The sequence below is a fragment of the Trichoderma gamsii genome (genome assembly GCF_001481775.2).
Source record: "Trichoderma gamsii strain T6085 chromosome Unknown Scaffold_24.2, whole genome shotgun sequence".
In the NCBI taxonomy this organism is placed as follows: domain Eukaryota; kingdom Fungi; phylum Ascomycota; class Sordariomycetes; order Hypocreales; family Hypocreaceae; genus Trichoderma; species Trichoderma gamsii.
In genome coordinates this window covers 316,333-332,100 of record NW_020171361.1, presented here as the reverse complement: position 1 = coordinate 332,100, position 15,768 = coordinate 316,333, and the positions used below count along the sequence as shown (strand labels likewise).

The following is a 15,768-nucleotide window of genomic DNA, read 5'->3' as shown; positions in this document are numbered from 1 at the left end:
TAAACGTTTTAGGCATTTTTCCCGCTATATTATTGTATTTATCAACAGTCAGCCAACTCGCCATAACTAACTACATCCATAGCAACTGATGCATAGGCGCGGATTCTTTTTATTCGCCAATGCTACTTTGTGTATCCATCTTGATCACAAATTCAATTCACCCACCATCCTTTTAGAGTTAAACAAGCTGCATTCTGACAGAAGATAACCTTGACTTGGTCCCATAAAATGTGACTGGTGGAATTAATTCCTGGTTTAAGGAAGATACCTATATAAGGACAATCGGATCACGTCACTCAACAATCCGATTTCTTCAAAGTTTTCAGCATCTTAGTTAACATCGCGTTAAACATGAAGGTATAGTCTGCATGCCCCCTTTTCACACATCTTCTATTCCATTTCATCCCGATTAATTGATATAGCAGGTCATTATCCTTTCCTCGGTACTTGCCGGGCTAGCTTCTGCGGCCACCACGGCATTGGCCGGCGTCAACTACGAACAATGGATTCAGTCTGGCTGCTCCGGCCGAGCTTTTCTATCAGGCTCTCTGACCGATGGATTCTGTACCATCTTTGAGAACTTCCCCGGTCAAAGCATTCTGTTGACTCAGACATCCCCATGTCCTGCCGGCACATCGCCACAGATTACAATTTCCACCACCAACGACTGCGATAGTCAGCCCGACTGGACGTTTGACACTGTGGGAGAATGTATTGAAGTCTCTATCCAGCCACAGGCAGTTCATCTGAATTGCGTCTAATTGAGAACGAGAATACATATGCTATAGCGGAACTTTATGAGCTATGAAGAAATGTTGTGATCTATGTATATGTTGTGCGCTTGAAGAATATATAAAGAATGTTTAATTTCGTTTCGATAGGTTCTTATAAGATATCGACAAATCTGAAAATGTTGAAGCAATTATTACTGTTCTGACTGGATATATGATTGAAGCACAATTAGGAAATAAAAAAATTTTGAGCCGTTGAATACTCCTGTGATGGCCTGTTTCTTTCTAATCGCGGCTCTGATCCTCTTCTGATATATGGTACTAAACCGGCTGTTATCTGGCATGTCACAACTTAGCTTCTTCTTTATCAAGATCCTTAACATATCACGATACTTTATAATTTAAGAGAGCCAAAGGCATCGATAGATTGAACACATATATACTGTTGGCGTTATTGTTCGTAAATCTAAAATTTGGAATGTATCGTCAAGCCAATAAATTGAGTCTATAAAATCGGAGTCTCTCCGCAATGTATTTATGATCCTCATTATCTTTGTTGCATGCTAACAATGAAATAACTATGAAACCTGTTCCAAGATATGTGGGTATTTTGTCGCGATGAGTGGATGTGCTACCCTCTGACTCGCTATTCAGGTATAGATATATGTCCGTCTCTGAAACTTTGAAAGCAGAATATAGCTTCATGAGTATCTAAGCCACAAGTAGTAAGAAAATGAAACACGAGAGCAATGGCTGTCCTGGTTCCATATATTATGGTGCGGTGTATCAAAAAATTAAGTCAAACAAAAATAACAATACCAAACTCGTACAAGCCAACATCTCGTATCCGTGACAATTCTATTGCCGGATATTTGTCCTATTGACGTTCCAATTCTAACACCATTTGCATGGCTCATGAGGGCTATAGGCACCTCTCATTATGACACTAAAGTAGAAAACCTTTGAAATTCGAGCATGGTTGTGTAAATCAAGTTCACCTAGGCGAAGTGGATTGCTTAAACTCCGTCTGTACTCGGATTCCGCTCAATGGTATATCGTCCCTTGTAAGGTCAGCCGGAAGTTCATCGGTCCGAAGGCTTTTGATAGTATTTCTATACCCTTTTGTGTCTGGCCGGAACTGAGAATGCATTACGACCGGTTGCGTGTCAATTGTGAAACTACCATCGGACTCTGTCTCATCGTTTAGGCGATAGAAGTCGTTGCCGTTTGTTCTATGCGTTGAATCTGCATTTACGCTCTTGTTCGGATTCAGGCTGCTCAGATTTGACTTGTTCACGTTGGAAGCGCCATTCGTTCCTCGTTGAGAAGAGAAAAAGTTCCGCTTGATACCGACTGTCTTGAGAAACAGTCGAATCACCGGTAGTAACGTAGGAAGACATGCGGATATGATACCGGCAGATATTTCGATGACGGTCCAGCCGACTGTTGGTGCAAGAGTGTAAGTCGGGTCGTTGTTCGTATACGTGAAAAGAACTGAGGTTCTGTATGCAGAGGCGAAGACAACGCTATTATAGAATGGTTAGCTCATGTAATCAATTTAAGGGCACAATTACCAGGAATGAAGACGCGAGATTTGAAAAGCACAGCTTCACATACAAAAAGCCTAGTCCAAACGCAAATGTCAAGCCCATCTTTTCTGCTGTCCGTAGTTGAAGGTTCCAGATTTGGGGAATTGGCAATATCAGAATGGCGAGATCGGTAAAGATGGTCGAAGACGCGTTTGCGATCCAAGTGCCGACTTGATTGATGCAGTGGCCGGGCAGATCAGGATACCAGAGCTTCTGAACCGGCACACAGATGAAGATGAAGAGGAAGGTGATGCAAATGACCCACGCCATGACGAAACCGCCAACAGCCCAAGCCATCTTCTTAAAGTATGGCACGTGGAAGATGCGATAGTACATGAGCAAGAGGCTTATCTTGGTCCAGCCAAGGTTCCAGGCGTACAGGATCTCAGCAACCAACAACCACTTTGCCATCATGACAATCCTCGGAAGCTCAACTTTGTCCGCATGGAGACCCATTCCGTTGTCGTACATGGCGAAGATGAATCCGACAACAACCAGATACCAACCCTGTTGCATTAGGCATCGTTAGCTATAACTCTCCATCATCAAAAAGCCCGCGAAGTGATGCCCGATTAACATTCCTCGGAGGAAGAACAAGGTAGTTCCAAAATCAGCAAGTCCCCTCGCTCTGAAGACCTACCATTGAGAAGATTATCATGTAGTCATCCCATCCTAAGGGCTGCTTTCTGAGATTGCGGCTGACTAAACGCAGCACGACACAAAGCAGAGCCAGAACGGTCATGGACGCTGTTACCTGCACAGTCCATGGCTGAAGATTTTCCTGATTGAAGCCTGGAAGACCCGGGAGCACAGACGGCGTGTCTGCCGCCGCCGCCCTTCTGATTTCCTCAAATGGAGCCATGATGCATTTCGACGCTGAAAAGCGGATGGGTATGTTCGTTCAAGGAGCTCAACAAAATGAGGAGACCAAGCTCTTTCATATTACTGACTACTTTCTTTCTTCCTTTTGCCCTTTGCCTTTACCTCTTCGCTTATCCTTCACCGTGGCTAGTGTACGGCAATCAGCCGCTCATGAGCATGAGCTCCACGCCGCCAGCTCTTGTCAGGGGTAGAATGTACATATAGCTGTGGACACTCAACTGTGGGCTCTAGACTATATTAATTGTGGAAGCTGAGCAAGGTTGTCTTCAGGGCAAGGCTCGGCATTTCAGGTACAAACAGCCGGCATGGGTCCTTCTTTTACACGGCGGCACGACTCGTTAGACCATCATATGCCGTAAGTAACTCGGTCATGGCGATGATCGGCTCTTCTCCAACGACCGGCCGACTTGGTGCCTCATGCACGCCACAGGTGCCCCATAAGAGCTACACGACGGCGCCGTTTTGAAGCTCAAAGTTCCCCTTTGCAATGCCGCCGTTATACTAAGAACTAGTGAGATAACTGTGGACTACTCGAACCAGTTTTCGACCTTAAGATAACGCCAGGCGTGGAAGGTAAGTAACTGAGTCTAGACACTGCGAATATGTTCTACAACCTATTGCTCATAGAAGGATAGATTGATACTCAGATGAAGCTCTTTAAAGACCTTCCTGAATCAGTAATCAAACTCGAGAATAGTAATCCATCATAGTAGATCAGCAGTCAGCAAACCATACGCGGGTTAGCGAGTTGCTGAAGAGTCGTGAACAAGGATTTGTATGTGTCCCGTATAGCTGCGCCTTTCTCTACAACTACTTAAGTTCTTATTCGACCTTACCAAGAACAGACGAACCGCCACCTGAAGACCAGGGATGCCGGGGAAGCCAGGAAAAACAGAGCATGCTTGTAAAACGGTCTGGTATATCAATCGCCTTTTTCTTCAGTAGCCTCAAACAGATATTAACGGATCCCACGGACTCGGCGCGCGCCGTACCCTTGTCTCAGCCGTCGTGAGCTTGCGTGAGCTTGCGTGAGCTTGGTCGTTTATAATTGGCTACGCAAATAGGGCATCGCCGCTCTTGCGTCCACTTTTCAGACGAGGGGGCGAGTCATTACTACTTTGAATCTCTTAGCCTTCGCAACATTGTCTCCGGTCTCCGGCTCAACAATTACTACTTGTAGTTCCTTGTTATAACTCAACTGCTCACCTCCGCCAATAAGAAGCCTGTTGCATGTTCCCACTAGCTCAATGCCAATTGATGCTTTGTAGCTAGTGGACGTAATTAAGTGGATAACAGGGGCGGACCGTGTCTAGAATAGCCTCGAGTGTGTCTTGGCGGCAGAGATTTGCGTTACAAGCGGAATAAAGAATAATTGCAGAAACCTACAAGCAACTCGCAAAGAGGCACCGTGCGCCCCGCACATAGTTGCAAGGAATACCCAGCAGCACCTACAAGTAAGTACTAACAACCTTCTCCATTCCGCACATTGCCGTTGCCTACTCAAGTTACTTCACGCGCACAGACAACATCTTCGCATGCCGCGAATACTCCGTCCACTCCGTTAATCGCGAATGACTAGTTGTGGAACAAGAGAACCCACGGAGAGAAATGAAGTAGTACCGTTCTTGCTCTCCTGATAGGCAAGCCGAGACATGAAATATCATGCAACCATCATGAGAGTCATGGCAAGATCTAATCATAGGAGATATGTAACTGCTCGAAAACACTTGCCATAACAGTTACAATGCGTGATTGCTCAGAAGTAGCACTTGTCTCTATGTGTGAGGTACATGTACCATGTTATTTCCACCCATGAGAGCACTAGCTGCATATGCAGACATGGCTACCACACTATTGCCTGCTACTAAATCCATACAAAGCACTGTACAGTACAGTATGTAGTAGCAGTTGCTACAACTACTGTAGTACTTCCTATTCTCTGAATCCATGATAGACAACCTGCTCCCCTATTCGGATATCTTGACCGCCGAGGCAGCTGCGGGTCATCCGATTGGAGGTTGCTCAATGCGGTTTCAAACTCCGCTGAGCTGGTTCCAAAGTTTGGGGCTATCCCGAGGCTCAACTCAAAGCAGCGCTTGTTGGTCTTGGGGGGTTTGTTGCCTTGGCTCCCTTTTTGACCTCAAGCAAAGTAAATAATTAGCCCCCACGCCTCGCCGACTTCTTTCTGTTTAACCACTTTTGACTATTCCAATAAAGACACAAACAGGACAATAAAGAAGTTGGCTTCTTGTTTGTCTTACTTCGACTTCCCTTACAGAGAAAAACCACCTACGCAAATATATCCATCATGACTGCCGGAACTACCATCAGAGTGCCGCATCTGGGCGGAATCAATGCCGGCTACCGTCTCTCCAACGGCGCCGTCGACCCCGCCAAGCCTACCGTTGTGCTCATCAACTCTATGTGCACGACCACCTCTCTGTTCAACTCACAGTTTAGCAACACTGCTCTCACCGATGCTGCCAACCTACTGGCCATTGAGCCTCTTGGCCACGGATCCACTGAGTGCTCAGCAGAGAACTACACCTACTGGGACACCGCCATCATGGCCGTCCAGGTGTTGGATGCCCTCGGTATCAAGAAAGCTTTTGCTCTGGGTACCAGCCAGGGAGGCTGGATCGTCACAAGAATGGCTCTTGTTGCCCCTGAGAAGGTACGTACAGGTATTTTTTGAAGTCGAGTGTGACGAGCACCGCATATGCACATTGCCTATCACTTAAAGTTACTCCGTCTATCCCTGCCAATCCCCCAATGTTCTCCACGCTTTCCGTCCGGGCTTCCATTCCGCAAAGTGTCTCACTTTACATTCGCCTAAACGGACCTACATGTATCATATGCTGCACATTGAATATCACTACAAGGGGAAACATCCCTGAGACTACTGCAGTAGCACGCAGGCTAACAGAAATGATCTCGACTATAGATTCAGGGTTTGTTGATTCTTGGCACCTCGCTCGACTACGAGTCTGCGGCCTCCCGAGAAAAGGGTTGCTGGGATCCCGCAACAACGCTGGGCCCAGTCGTTGACACCCTTTACAGCAAGGAACCAACCCCAGACTTCCTCATTGACGAGGGTCTGCGTGAGAGCGTTGTGAACATTGGTTTCTCCGGTGTAATCTCCCCTGAAGACGTCGAAATGTGGAAGACGACACTCAACAAGATCTACTCCGGGGACGAAGGACGCAAGAAGCTGCGTGGAGCCTTTGTCAATCTTTTGGAGAGAGATGGCTTGTTGAGACGAGCGGCAGATGTCAAGTGCCCTGTCTACTGGCTTCAGGTGAGTTGCTCTACTAAGTATATTGGTCTTTGTTGTCAGTTCTGACCGAGAAACAGGGTAACCAAGATCCGGTATTCGGTGTTGAGGTACCAAAAGAGCACATCAAGGCCTTCTCAGGCTCTGTAGAGACAGAGCTGTCTTTCACTGACGGTGGCCACTACCTCAACGCTACCACTCCCAAGGATGTGGACGCGAAATTACTTCAGCTGATTAACAAGTACTCTGCTTTGTAAAGTCCGATGAAGTTGTAGATAGCCTTTTGAGTTTAGAATCACGAGCATAGCAATATCCAGAGTCTTTATTGAATATAACGTATACACAAACTCGTCTTGTTGCCACAAACTGATCCAACTGCGGCATGATTATTGGCATTATGTAACATAACCCGCCGGCCGGAGTTCCTACATACCCGTCCGCGCTGGGTAAGAGTACACATCCCAAAGAAGACACCGGTGCACTTTAAGTGCTTACTCTCAACAAGATCTACGTACTAAAACAGAAGGATACAGGGGACATCAGCAGCATTACCGTCGCTTAAGAAGCATTGACATGTAGGTGGATACGAATGACATACTGCCACAAGAGCAAAGTCCACAGGGGGCGATTGCGCGGATAGCAACATCAAAGGCGGTCCGCGCTCTGTCTTCAAAACGTGACTAGTAGAAGATCTGTGCGACGCCGTCTACTTGTCTAAAGTCATTGCCGAGGTCTTGATCCCTGTCAGCCGGTCGACCGGCGCAGGTACTAGCAGGAAATCATCAATCTGTTACAACTTCGAGGGGGTTCAACCGGCGATCAATCGCGCCCTCCAAGGGGCCTTACAGCGTTATATTATTAGCCGATCACCCAAAACTGTAGCATCTCATCAGACCAAATCGCTGGTAGAAGCAGCCCGGGGTGGGCGAAGGAGCCGAACATTCTTAATGATCCTCTGCTGCGTGGACAGCGGGGAATAGTCCGCTCAAACATGACCTGTAACATCCGACTCTGCGGAATTGTAATTTCCTGCAGAAATTGGTTCACGGCCACAAAAGACCGACGGCATATTCCTCTTTCGACGTTGAAAGTTGAAACGGCCCGTGTAGTATTTGCTAGACTCTGTTCTTCGTCATTTCTAAAATTAACCCAAGAGGTAAAACCGTTTAGTTAACGCGAAATTATGGGGACTCTGCTGTTTTTTCCCACCCAGCGATCATGCCGTATCCACTCACTCTGCCGTAGCCCATTCAGGAACGAGCTCGGATTTTCTCGATTCTGATAACGCGTATGTGCATGGATGAGCAATTTGATGCCTCAGCTGTTACCGGTGGTGGGGACAGCGAGAGGCGGAACCTTCCGTGCTGTGAGCTCCACGGAAGATATGCTCCAATTGTCTCGCCATCAGGTCTCTGCCAAACAAATTTTGAGGCAGACTAGCTTCTAGGCTTCTTGCTTTCATGCCGGGTTTAAGTCTATTCCGCGGCCGACGGATCAAGAATTGTCTCTACAGTACCAGAAGCCAAATATGGAAGTTGATACTTCTGTTACCTACTCGGTAATGAATTGCTAAATGCCATTGGCCTGCATTTGATACGTATAGGAGAAAAGTCCTAGGCCAATAGTGTTTAAGATTCTAGACTGACAATGTATGAGCCATCCGAGAAGGCTGGTGGTTAAGTTGCCTAAATAGTGGCTCTACCTCCTGCTTACGACCCATCTTGAAACCCTTCTGTACTGCCTCTGCACGTTAGTCTTCGACACTTACATGTGGATACCCATAAGCTAGTTAACGCCGTTTGACCGGTGTAGTTCTCAAAAGTTCAATAACCATTTTACTAAAAAATTGTGAATGTATCTTCTTAGATTGTATTGCTGATATCTGTTCAGCCTCCTGTCCAAACTTCATCAAAGGAAAATCTATTCCGACGCCCCGTAAACTTGCGCTCCCTCAAACCATGTCTCTTTCACAACGCCTTTGATCAACCTTTCCGGTGTCAACTCTACATCGCAGACCACAAAATCAGCTTTGAGGCCCTTCTTCAAACTTCCAGTCCACTCATCCGCAAATGTCGAGTACGCCGATCCATGCGTCGCCCCCGCGATAGCCTGGCAGACAGTAAGGGCAAACTCGGGGTTGACAACAGTCTCCAGTTTAGGCTCACGATAAGACCGTCTCGTCGTTGCCACATACATGTTGGGGATGGGAAGGTGCGGAGCTGTGGGCGCGTCTGAGCCGAGAGCCAAAGGGGCGCCTCCATCGGCAAATTCTCGATAGGCGAATGCTCGCTTGCAGCGGTGCTCGCCTATCAATTTTGGCCAAGCTCGCAATATGGCTGGATCAGAGTGCACGGGCTGGATGGATGCTGTGATGCCTAATTTGCCAAGACGCGCGGCGTCTTCAGCACTGGAGAGTTCAATATGTTCTATTCGTGGACGCTGAGAGCGATCCGTGTTCTTCTCTAGAACATCAATCGCCATGTGAATCGTCCGGTCACCAATGGCATGCAGCGCAACTTGGAGCCCTGCGGCATGAGCCTTGGAGACCATGGGATTCAGGAATTCTTCCGGCCAGATAGGGTTGGGGGTCGTCCCCGTCGAGTACGGTTCTGTAAGCGAAGCAGTACACGCGTCAATAATTCCATCACAGATGACTTTGATGCCAACGATTCGGCAGTCTGGAGTATTCTGAGAATTGTATTGTGCAGCCAACTCGATAGCACGATCGATTTGCGACATGACATCCTCCAAGGAATCACTGGGCTTCATGAGCCAGTACGCCGCAATTCGCATACCGCCGAGGCCTTGTTCGTTTCGCAGAGCAATCAGGGGCTCCCAAATGAGCTCGTCCATGGCCATGTCGACCATTCCCGTATAGCCAGCTGCGTTGAAAGCCTTGATTGCGGCCTTGATGGACTCTTTTCTGTCATTGATCGAGGCAACTCTAGCAGTGAATGGCCATATATACTCGAACACGGCGCTCTCGTTAAAGACTCCGTTGAGTTTACCATTTACGTCGCGCTGAAAAGTGCCGCCCACAGGATCTGGAGCATCATCGGCAATGTTCATAACACGACAAACCTCCTTCAACCCAGCTGTGTTGCACCACGTTGAATGCAGGTCTTTTGTATCAACGAAGATGGGCCGAGGATCGAGCCCATCCAATAAAGTAGAATCAACGCCTTCAGGAGTCATCGAATGCATCCAGCCGCGGCAAAATATACGTGGTACATCCGGATGGGCCTTGGCATATTGCTTGATCTCGGCTCGGATGTCTTCTAGACTCGTGCACGCCTCCAGGCCGACCTTGGTGAGAGCTTGTCCAACCAGAAGAAGGTGTAAGTGGCCGTCGATAAATCCCGGGAGGACAGTCTGATGCTCCAGATCCTTTGTCGATGCGCCCGCAGCTATAGCCGCATCCACCTCGGCATCTGCTTGAGGGCCAACATACTGGATGATGCCATCTCGGATGATCATGCACTCTGCAAAGATGGGGCCACCATCATCCACTGTTGCGTTGTTGAACGGCGTGCTTGTTTGGTATATTTTGCCGTTGACCAAAACGATAAAGCCACGAGATGGCAGTAACTCACCCATCTGTACGAATGTTTCTCGGCACAATGAATGGAGGATGCGCTGCAATGATCCTCATGTGTTTACCCCAGCTGAACATTAGAAAGCCCCCCATTGTTAAGTAGCCCCGGATGGAGAACATGGTGGAGCTGTGGGAGCCGAAGCCGGATCTGATAGTGCGGTCGCACCACGACCGTTTAAAACTGAGTTGCAATGACTTGGTCGCTGCTCAAAGTCTGCTTGGCGATGACACGGGATTTGAAATACAGAGGCTATCTCAATCCTCGAGATGTAAATCTCGCTTTTCTTTCATTAAGCAGTAACCTCTAGTAAAATATGTTCTGATGCATGTTATACAAACCGCATGCGGCACACCAACCTAGATCTAATCTGATTAGCGGAAGATGCAGCGGGCGCTGGACAGACTAAAGTGTTCCAAGTTTATAAAAAAGAGGTTGAGCAACTCTAGAAACGAATTAGCTTCATGCAACAACTCCGCGTATCTGTTCGAGAATGGTAGATCTGATGGCAGCAGATAAACCTTGCCACGGCCAACCCGCCGCTTATCTTGTATGCACTACAATGCAGATCCGTCAATTGGATTGTCGGTTTTGGAGGAGTAACTCATAACGACTGGAAGTACCCATATAAATCGTAAACGCAGCAGTAACATCAGGAGATTGAAATGGCGGGCTGCAGATTTCCGGGAAATTGCGAGTGTGTTTTGCGTGTTGAATCATCATTCAATGCTCCATTGAATGAATCTGCTAGCTGCTGCTATCCAGTGGTAAGCGCGCATAGGTACCTAGGTAGTATTACATGACCTCTTCTTACCTAGGTACGTATCACATTGAAGATTTGCGCATCGTATTCCTTTTATGTTGTCAAACCAGCACTTTACTAAAGGGCAATTCTCATACAGATTACAATTCCTCTTACGGCGACGTTTAAACGCGAGCCAGACGATATCACCAGAAATGCCAAAGTGAACGAGTCCGAGCACGTGAGCAAGAATCGCCCGGACAATATACCGGCGGTAGGCTATGTGGAAGAAGACAACAACAAGGACGAACGAGAAATCGCAGAGGTTGTGGATCTAGTGAAAACCGGTGTGAAGATGCCTTGCTGACAAGACGGCCAAAAGTTCTTCAAACTCAAACCTGATTGGTGGGATACGAGGGCTTGGGCATGGATTGGCCGGTGCCATAGGTTTACTCATCCCATCGGAGGCGCCATGTTGACAAGAGGCAGTGTGTGATGATGGACGCTGGTAGACGCTGATCGATGAGTGAAAGACCAGATGGAAAGCTGCAAAGGAAAAGCCCTTGGATGTAGTGAATCAAGACTTCATCTAGTGCCTTTGGTTCATACTTAGGCAGGTAAAACTGGCTTGCAGGCTGAGTTGATTAGGAATTGCCTTGACATGAGATTGCCAGCTGCTGCCAGACGGTGATATCCATCGCCTCATACCATACAGCTGCGCGCCTACGGGCCTATGCCTCTATCTACTTGGTACTAGAGTTCTTCAGATGGGCATTAAAAAAAAAAGGAAACAAACGCGCGTTCTCTTTGTCAACGCGCGCGGTGCTTTCTTCCTCCCCAACCTGTCTACATCACGACATCTTGCAGTAATACGAGTACGCGGCAATAATTGCATCACGACGACCTTTAACAGCGAATCCGCCGACACCGTTGACAATGCCTCGAGCCCGCTACAAGAGAAAATGCGTTGTTGCGACCGCAAGCAGGGCGCGTAAAAGGAACCGCGCCGATCCACCAGCTGCTGAAGATGTCCAAGAGACCGACGACGACGAGACCCAAGAACAAGAACTTGAAGACGAGGCCGAAACCGAATCGGCAGCAGAAGAGATCCGAGCCGAATGCGAGACGCTCATCCGACAAGCGTTCGACGAGATTGGGATGGACGTTGACTCGTACCGTGTCTGTTTCGATGCATGCGTTGAGAAGGCCGTCAATACTGGTATCGTCCACGCCACAAGTTGGTCTAGATGGGGCGGTTACAAAAACTTCAATTTCAAGATGACGTGCGTCGCCGTACTTTGCAAGACAACGGGCAAGCTACATTGTCCAACTGCGCCAGCGATGGTTGTAGCGTATGTCCTCCTTCGAGTTCGCAAGATTCCCATACAAGAAGATGCTCTGGCGTATCTTTTGATGGAGATTTGCAAGACGCTTGACCTTGACTGTGCAAAGGCAGCCATTCGATGCTACGAAACAACCCGGATGCTATTCTGATGCTCCAGGATACTTTCGAGCAGCCAAGTTCATGGCCACCAATGAAACGCAACAGAGTCAGGGAACAAGGGCAATTTGCCAATGTAGCCGTTGCCACCCATTTCGACTCCGGAAACCTACATCGCGGGCAGCTACTCTTGAAGTCAAAAAGCCAAGAGGCATCCGACGCTGCTCCGGAGAGTGATCAGACGTATGAAGAAGTCCAAGTTACATGCACGGTTACAAGGCAAGAAGCAGAGCAAGCGCTTGAAGGCATCATCGAGCTCCTCAGAAATCTCGAGACACCTGAAAGTTCTCTTCTCAAGCACCTTACGCTGCCAAGACTCAAGGTGCTCTCAGTTCACGATAAGAGACTTGTTCTTTTATGGGTGAACAGTTCGAATCCCGAGCTATTCTTGGGATGGAAAAAAGAGACTCAAGAGGATCTTGAGCAATACCAATGGACTGAAACGGTGAAGAGAAAGCTACCGGTGACGCGGACTGGCGATCCGGGAGAGACAGCCTTCCAGCGAATGGAAGAAAGTGCCAAGACTGGCCGAAACCCTTCCAACCCCGATGACTTGGCTTTGTTGAGAAGAATCTTCGAGGATCAAGAGAGACGTGGGATCGACCCAGCCTTTTATCAAAAGATGAGCCAGTGGATGTCGAGAATAGAGCACAAGGTGGATGAACAGGCGGCTACCACCGCCAAAGTGCTCAAGAAGATGGACAAGCTGGATTTGGTGGATGAACAGGTGACTGGACAGGCGGCCAACAGTGCCAAAGTGCTCAAGAGGCTGGGCTTGATGATGGCCAAGCTGAACGAGACGCCCGAACCGACGACGGAAGACGCGGAGTCGTGCCATTCGGGCGACAGTCTGATGGACACCGCTATCAAGGATTCTTTCTGGGATGATGAGGAATGGAGGGACTAGACCTTGGATACAGAGCATCTACCAAAGGTGACACAGATACACGAGTTTGCGACACGGGACCTGGGCAATACCTATGCAGTGGCTGCATGCATGTACGTGGCCGTGCTGTACTATGATAGAGGATACAAAACTGTGTTTGCAAGATTGTCGGTTTTTTGTACGCCAGTGTAAGTAGGTAGGTAGGTAGTTGAGAAACTATATGTGAAAAACCCAACTAACCAGCCATGCATAGTACATGTATGATGTAGGCTGTTGATACTGCCCGCAGCTGTGGTTGGAGTTAGGTACGGCACGTCCATTTTAATTTACATGTATTCTTCTATACACGCCCATGCTTCCACTACCCCATCTGCCAGTAATACCTGCGCTCTCTGCATCGTTGATCACACTGTTTTCTGCCTCCTATGCTTTTGGTTTCTGAGCCAAGTCACCGGAAGATGGCTGCGCGAATCATCATGCCAGTCGTGGGAATCCTGTAGCAGAGAGCAGTAGAGAGCATCATTCACTCATTTGGGCGGCAGCTTTGGCAAGAGTGACCAAGAAACTCACAAAACTTTTAGGCAGCAAAGAAGTCTAGCTCCTCTTAAGCTACCAGGAGAAACTTACACGGGAAGAGTGTGGGAAGATACATGATCAACTGGCCGAGATGCATGACACGCCGGGCTGGGGTTCATTGAGAGCAGCGTTTCAAAACCTTACTATGCATGAATCGTCTGCTTCATGCGCAACAAGATTTTTAAATTACAAGGAAACACCAGAGTCATTTATACAGTTACAAGAAAGATTACGAGGCAGCAGAAATTAAAAATATGCGGTACAAGAGCTAATAACCAGCGTACTTCCGCTGCGGCCCAAACTCTGGTGTTCTTCGCCGTGATTCTGCGAATAAGTGCACACCAAACAATTACCTACAAGGCCAGTGCATTTTTAGCATCCCATTGGAAGCTAGCCAGTTGAACAAACACCTGGAGCTAAGTAACTGCCTCCAGTCGTCGAGCTGCGAAATACACAATTGGGAATGTAACTCGAGTGCTATGGAGCAGCGCCGTGGAACGACATGCGAAGAAGGGCTACATCATGACGTTATTGAGATCCTTGGTAGGGACTTCTGCGTAGCATTCGTCTCGATCACAGGGAGAGAAAGCAGCTAGTGTGGAATCGAATTGCGTCAATCTGCAATGTGATCTATTTCAACCAAAGAGCTATAGCCACAACGATATGTTAAATTCAGTAGAAGCACGCTGTTGGCCTGTATGAGGCAGGCCGGAGGCCATCGATGCCATGTACTGAAATAGCAGCCCAACCATGGACATGTATGGAACCACGTAACATCCTCGCACCAGCCTCATCGGTGTGATGTAATGGAATAACAGCCCAACTCTGAAACCACATAACATCCTTACACTAATGTTATTGATGCCATGTAATGGAAACAACGGCCCAGCCCAATCATGCAACTGGATGACGTTTCTCTTTCAAAACCATTGGTGCCACATATTGCAATAGTAGCCCAAGAATGCAGTTGTGTAAAATTCCTCCTGCAGGTATATTAATGCCACGTCACGAAATAATCACGCCATTGTGCAGCTGGCAACAGATAATATTTCTCCTGCAGGGCCATCAATTCATCCTTCCATTTGCCTGCTGCAAGTACCATCATGGAGCTGAAAAATGGTCGATCTTTGCCAGCTGAGCATTGTAGGAGCTTTGATTTTGGGGGGACCCAAGACAATAGTGAGTATGTTTTCTTAATTCCGTCATGATCTCAAAATTAGAATACAAATCTATCTAGACATGGCACATCATCATCACGACTTTGTCAAAGGCTCGATACAAATCCTCCTTGAACTCAACATTGACCTTGTTATTAAGCCAAGTTCTATGCTTCGCCTAATTCACTACAATAAGAAATCTGACATGAAAGAACGAATCTCATCTTCATCTATTTTACATTTACTGCACTTACTGCACTTACTGCACTTGACTAAACGAATTTAAACGATTCGAAGGGTAAAATTTCGATCAACATGTCGCGCATAACTGTGACGTAGAGTAGGATGGACGAGCTCCGTAGAAAGGAGACCGTTACCCCTCTAGGCTTGGTTGATAGGAATTTCCCGGTGCTCCCTAGCCCATGACGACTATCTTCAACCGCCACTTGTAGGTATCAAAGTCAAGAATTGGAGGACAAACTCTGAATAGACTTCCACCCTCTCCGTTGCGCCAGCTTGTATCCAGCTGTTAGCCATGTGTGCTGCGACGGCCTCACAGCCTGCAGCGAAGAGCTTGGAGCCAGACCACAACCCTGATTTTAAATATCTGAAAGGGTAGATTTACTTTCTTCGCAGTTGTTAAGGCTTGCGCTGGCGTATCTGCCCAAACGATTCTCTTCAAGCGTCTTGGTCCATGTAGGCAATAGGGAAGATCAGTAGTCAGCCACGCTTACGCTCACATGGACAACATCGACCAGAAGTCAGACGCTGTTCAAGATTTAGTAGAATTTATCCCCATAGGGCCCAATCTCTCTTGAATACATCAACTAGCCACAT

The 15,768-nt window shown here is 47.7% G+C and overlaps 4 protein-coding genes across 4 annotated transcripts; 2 read left to right on the top strand and 2 right to left on the bottom strand.

Moving 5' to 3' along the window:
• Window positions 1-1,725: 1,725 nt before the first annotated feature.
• Window positions 1,726-3,182, bottom strand: TGAM01_v206924 (integral membrane protein; the record flags this gene model as incomplete). Its single annotated transcript, XM_018804318.1, has 3 exons — window positions 1,726-2,257; window positions 2,349-2,827; window positions 2,961-3,182. 3 exons carry the CDS (start codon window positions 3,180-3,182, stop codon window positions 1,726-1,728), a joined length of 1,233 nt encoding a protein of 410 aa, XP_018662433.1.
• A 2,328-nt stretch (window positions 3,183-5,510) lies between these two features.
• Window positions 5,511-6,733, top strand: TGAM01_v206923 (hydrolase; the record flags this gene model as incomplete). Its single annotated transcript, XM_018804319.1, has 3 exons — window positions 5,511-5,876; window positions 6,147-6,500; window positions 6,557-6,733. The coding sequence occupies 3 exons, from the start codon at window positions 5,511-5,513 to the stop codon at window positions 6,731-6,733; spliced, it is 897 nt and encodes a 298-aa protein (XP_018662434.1).
• A 1,663-nt stretch (window positions 6,734-8,396) lies between these two features.
• TGAM01_v206922 (amidohydrolase family protein) lies at window positions 8,397-10,073 on the bottom strand (the record flags this gene model as incomplete). Its single annotated transcript, XM_018804320.1, has 1 exon — window positions 8,397-10,073. The coding sequence occupies one exon, from the start codon at window positions 10,071-10,073 to the stop codon at window positions 8,397-8,399; it is 1,677 nt and encodes a 558-aa protein (XP_018662435.1).
• Window positions 10,074-11,747: 1,674 nt separating this feature from the next.
• TGAM01_v206921 (hypothetical protein) lies at window positions 11,748-13,219 on the top strand (the record flags this gene model as incomplete). Its single annotated transcript, XM_018804321.1, has 2 exons — window positions 11,748-12,214; window positions 12,268-13,219. The coding sequence occupies 2 exons, from the start codon at window positions 11,748-11,750 to the stop codon at window positions 13,217-13,219; spliced, it is 1,419 nt and encodes a 472-aa protein (XP_018662436.1).
• Between the last annotated feature and the right edge of the window lie 2,549 nt (window positions 13,220-15,768).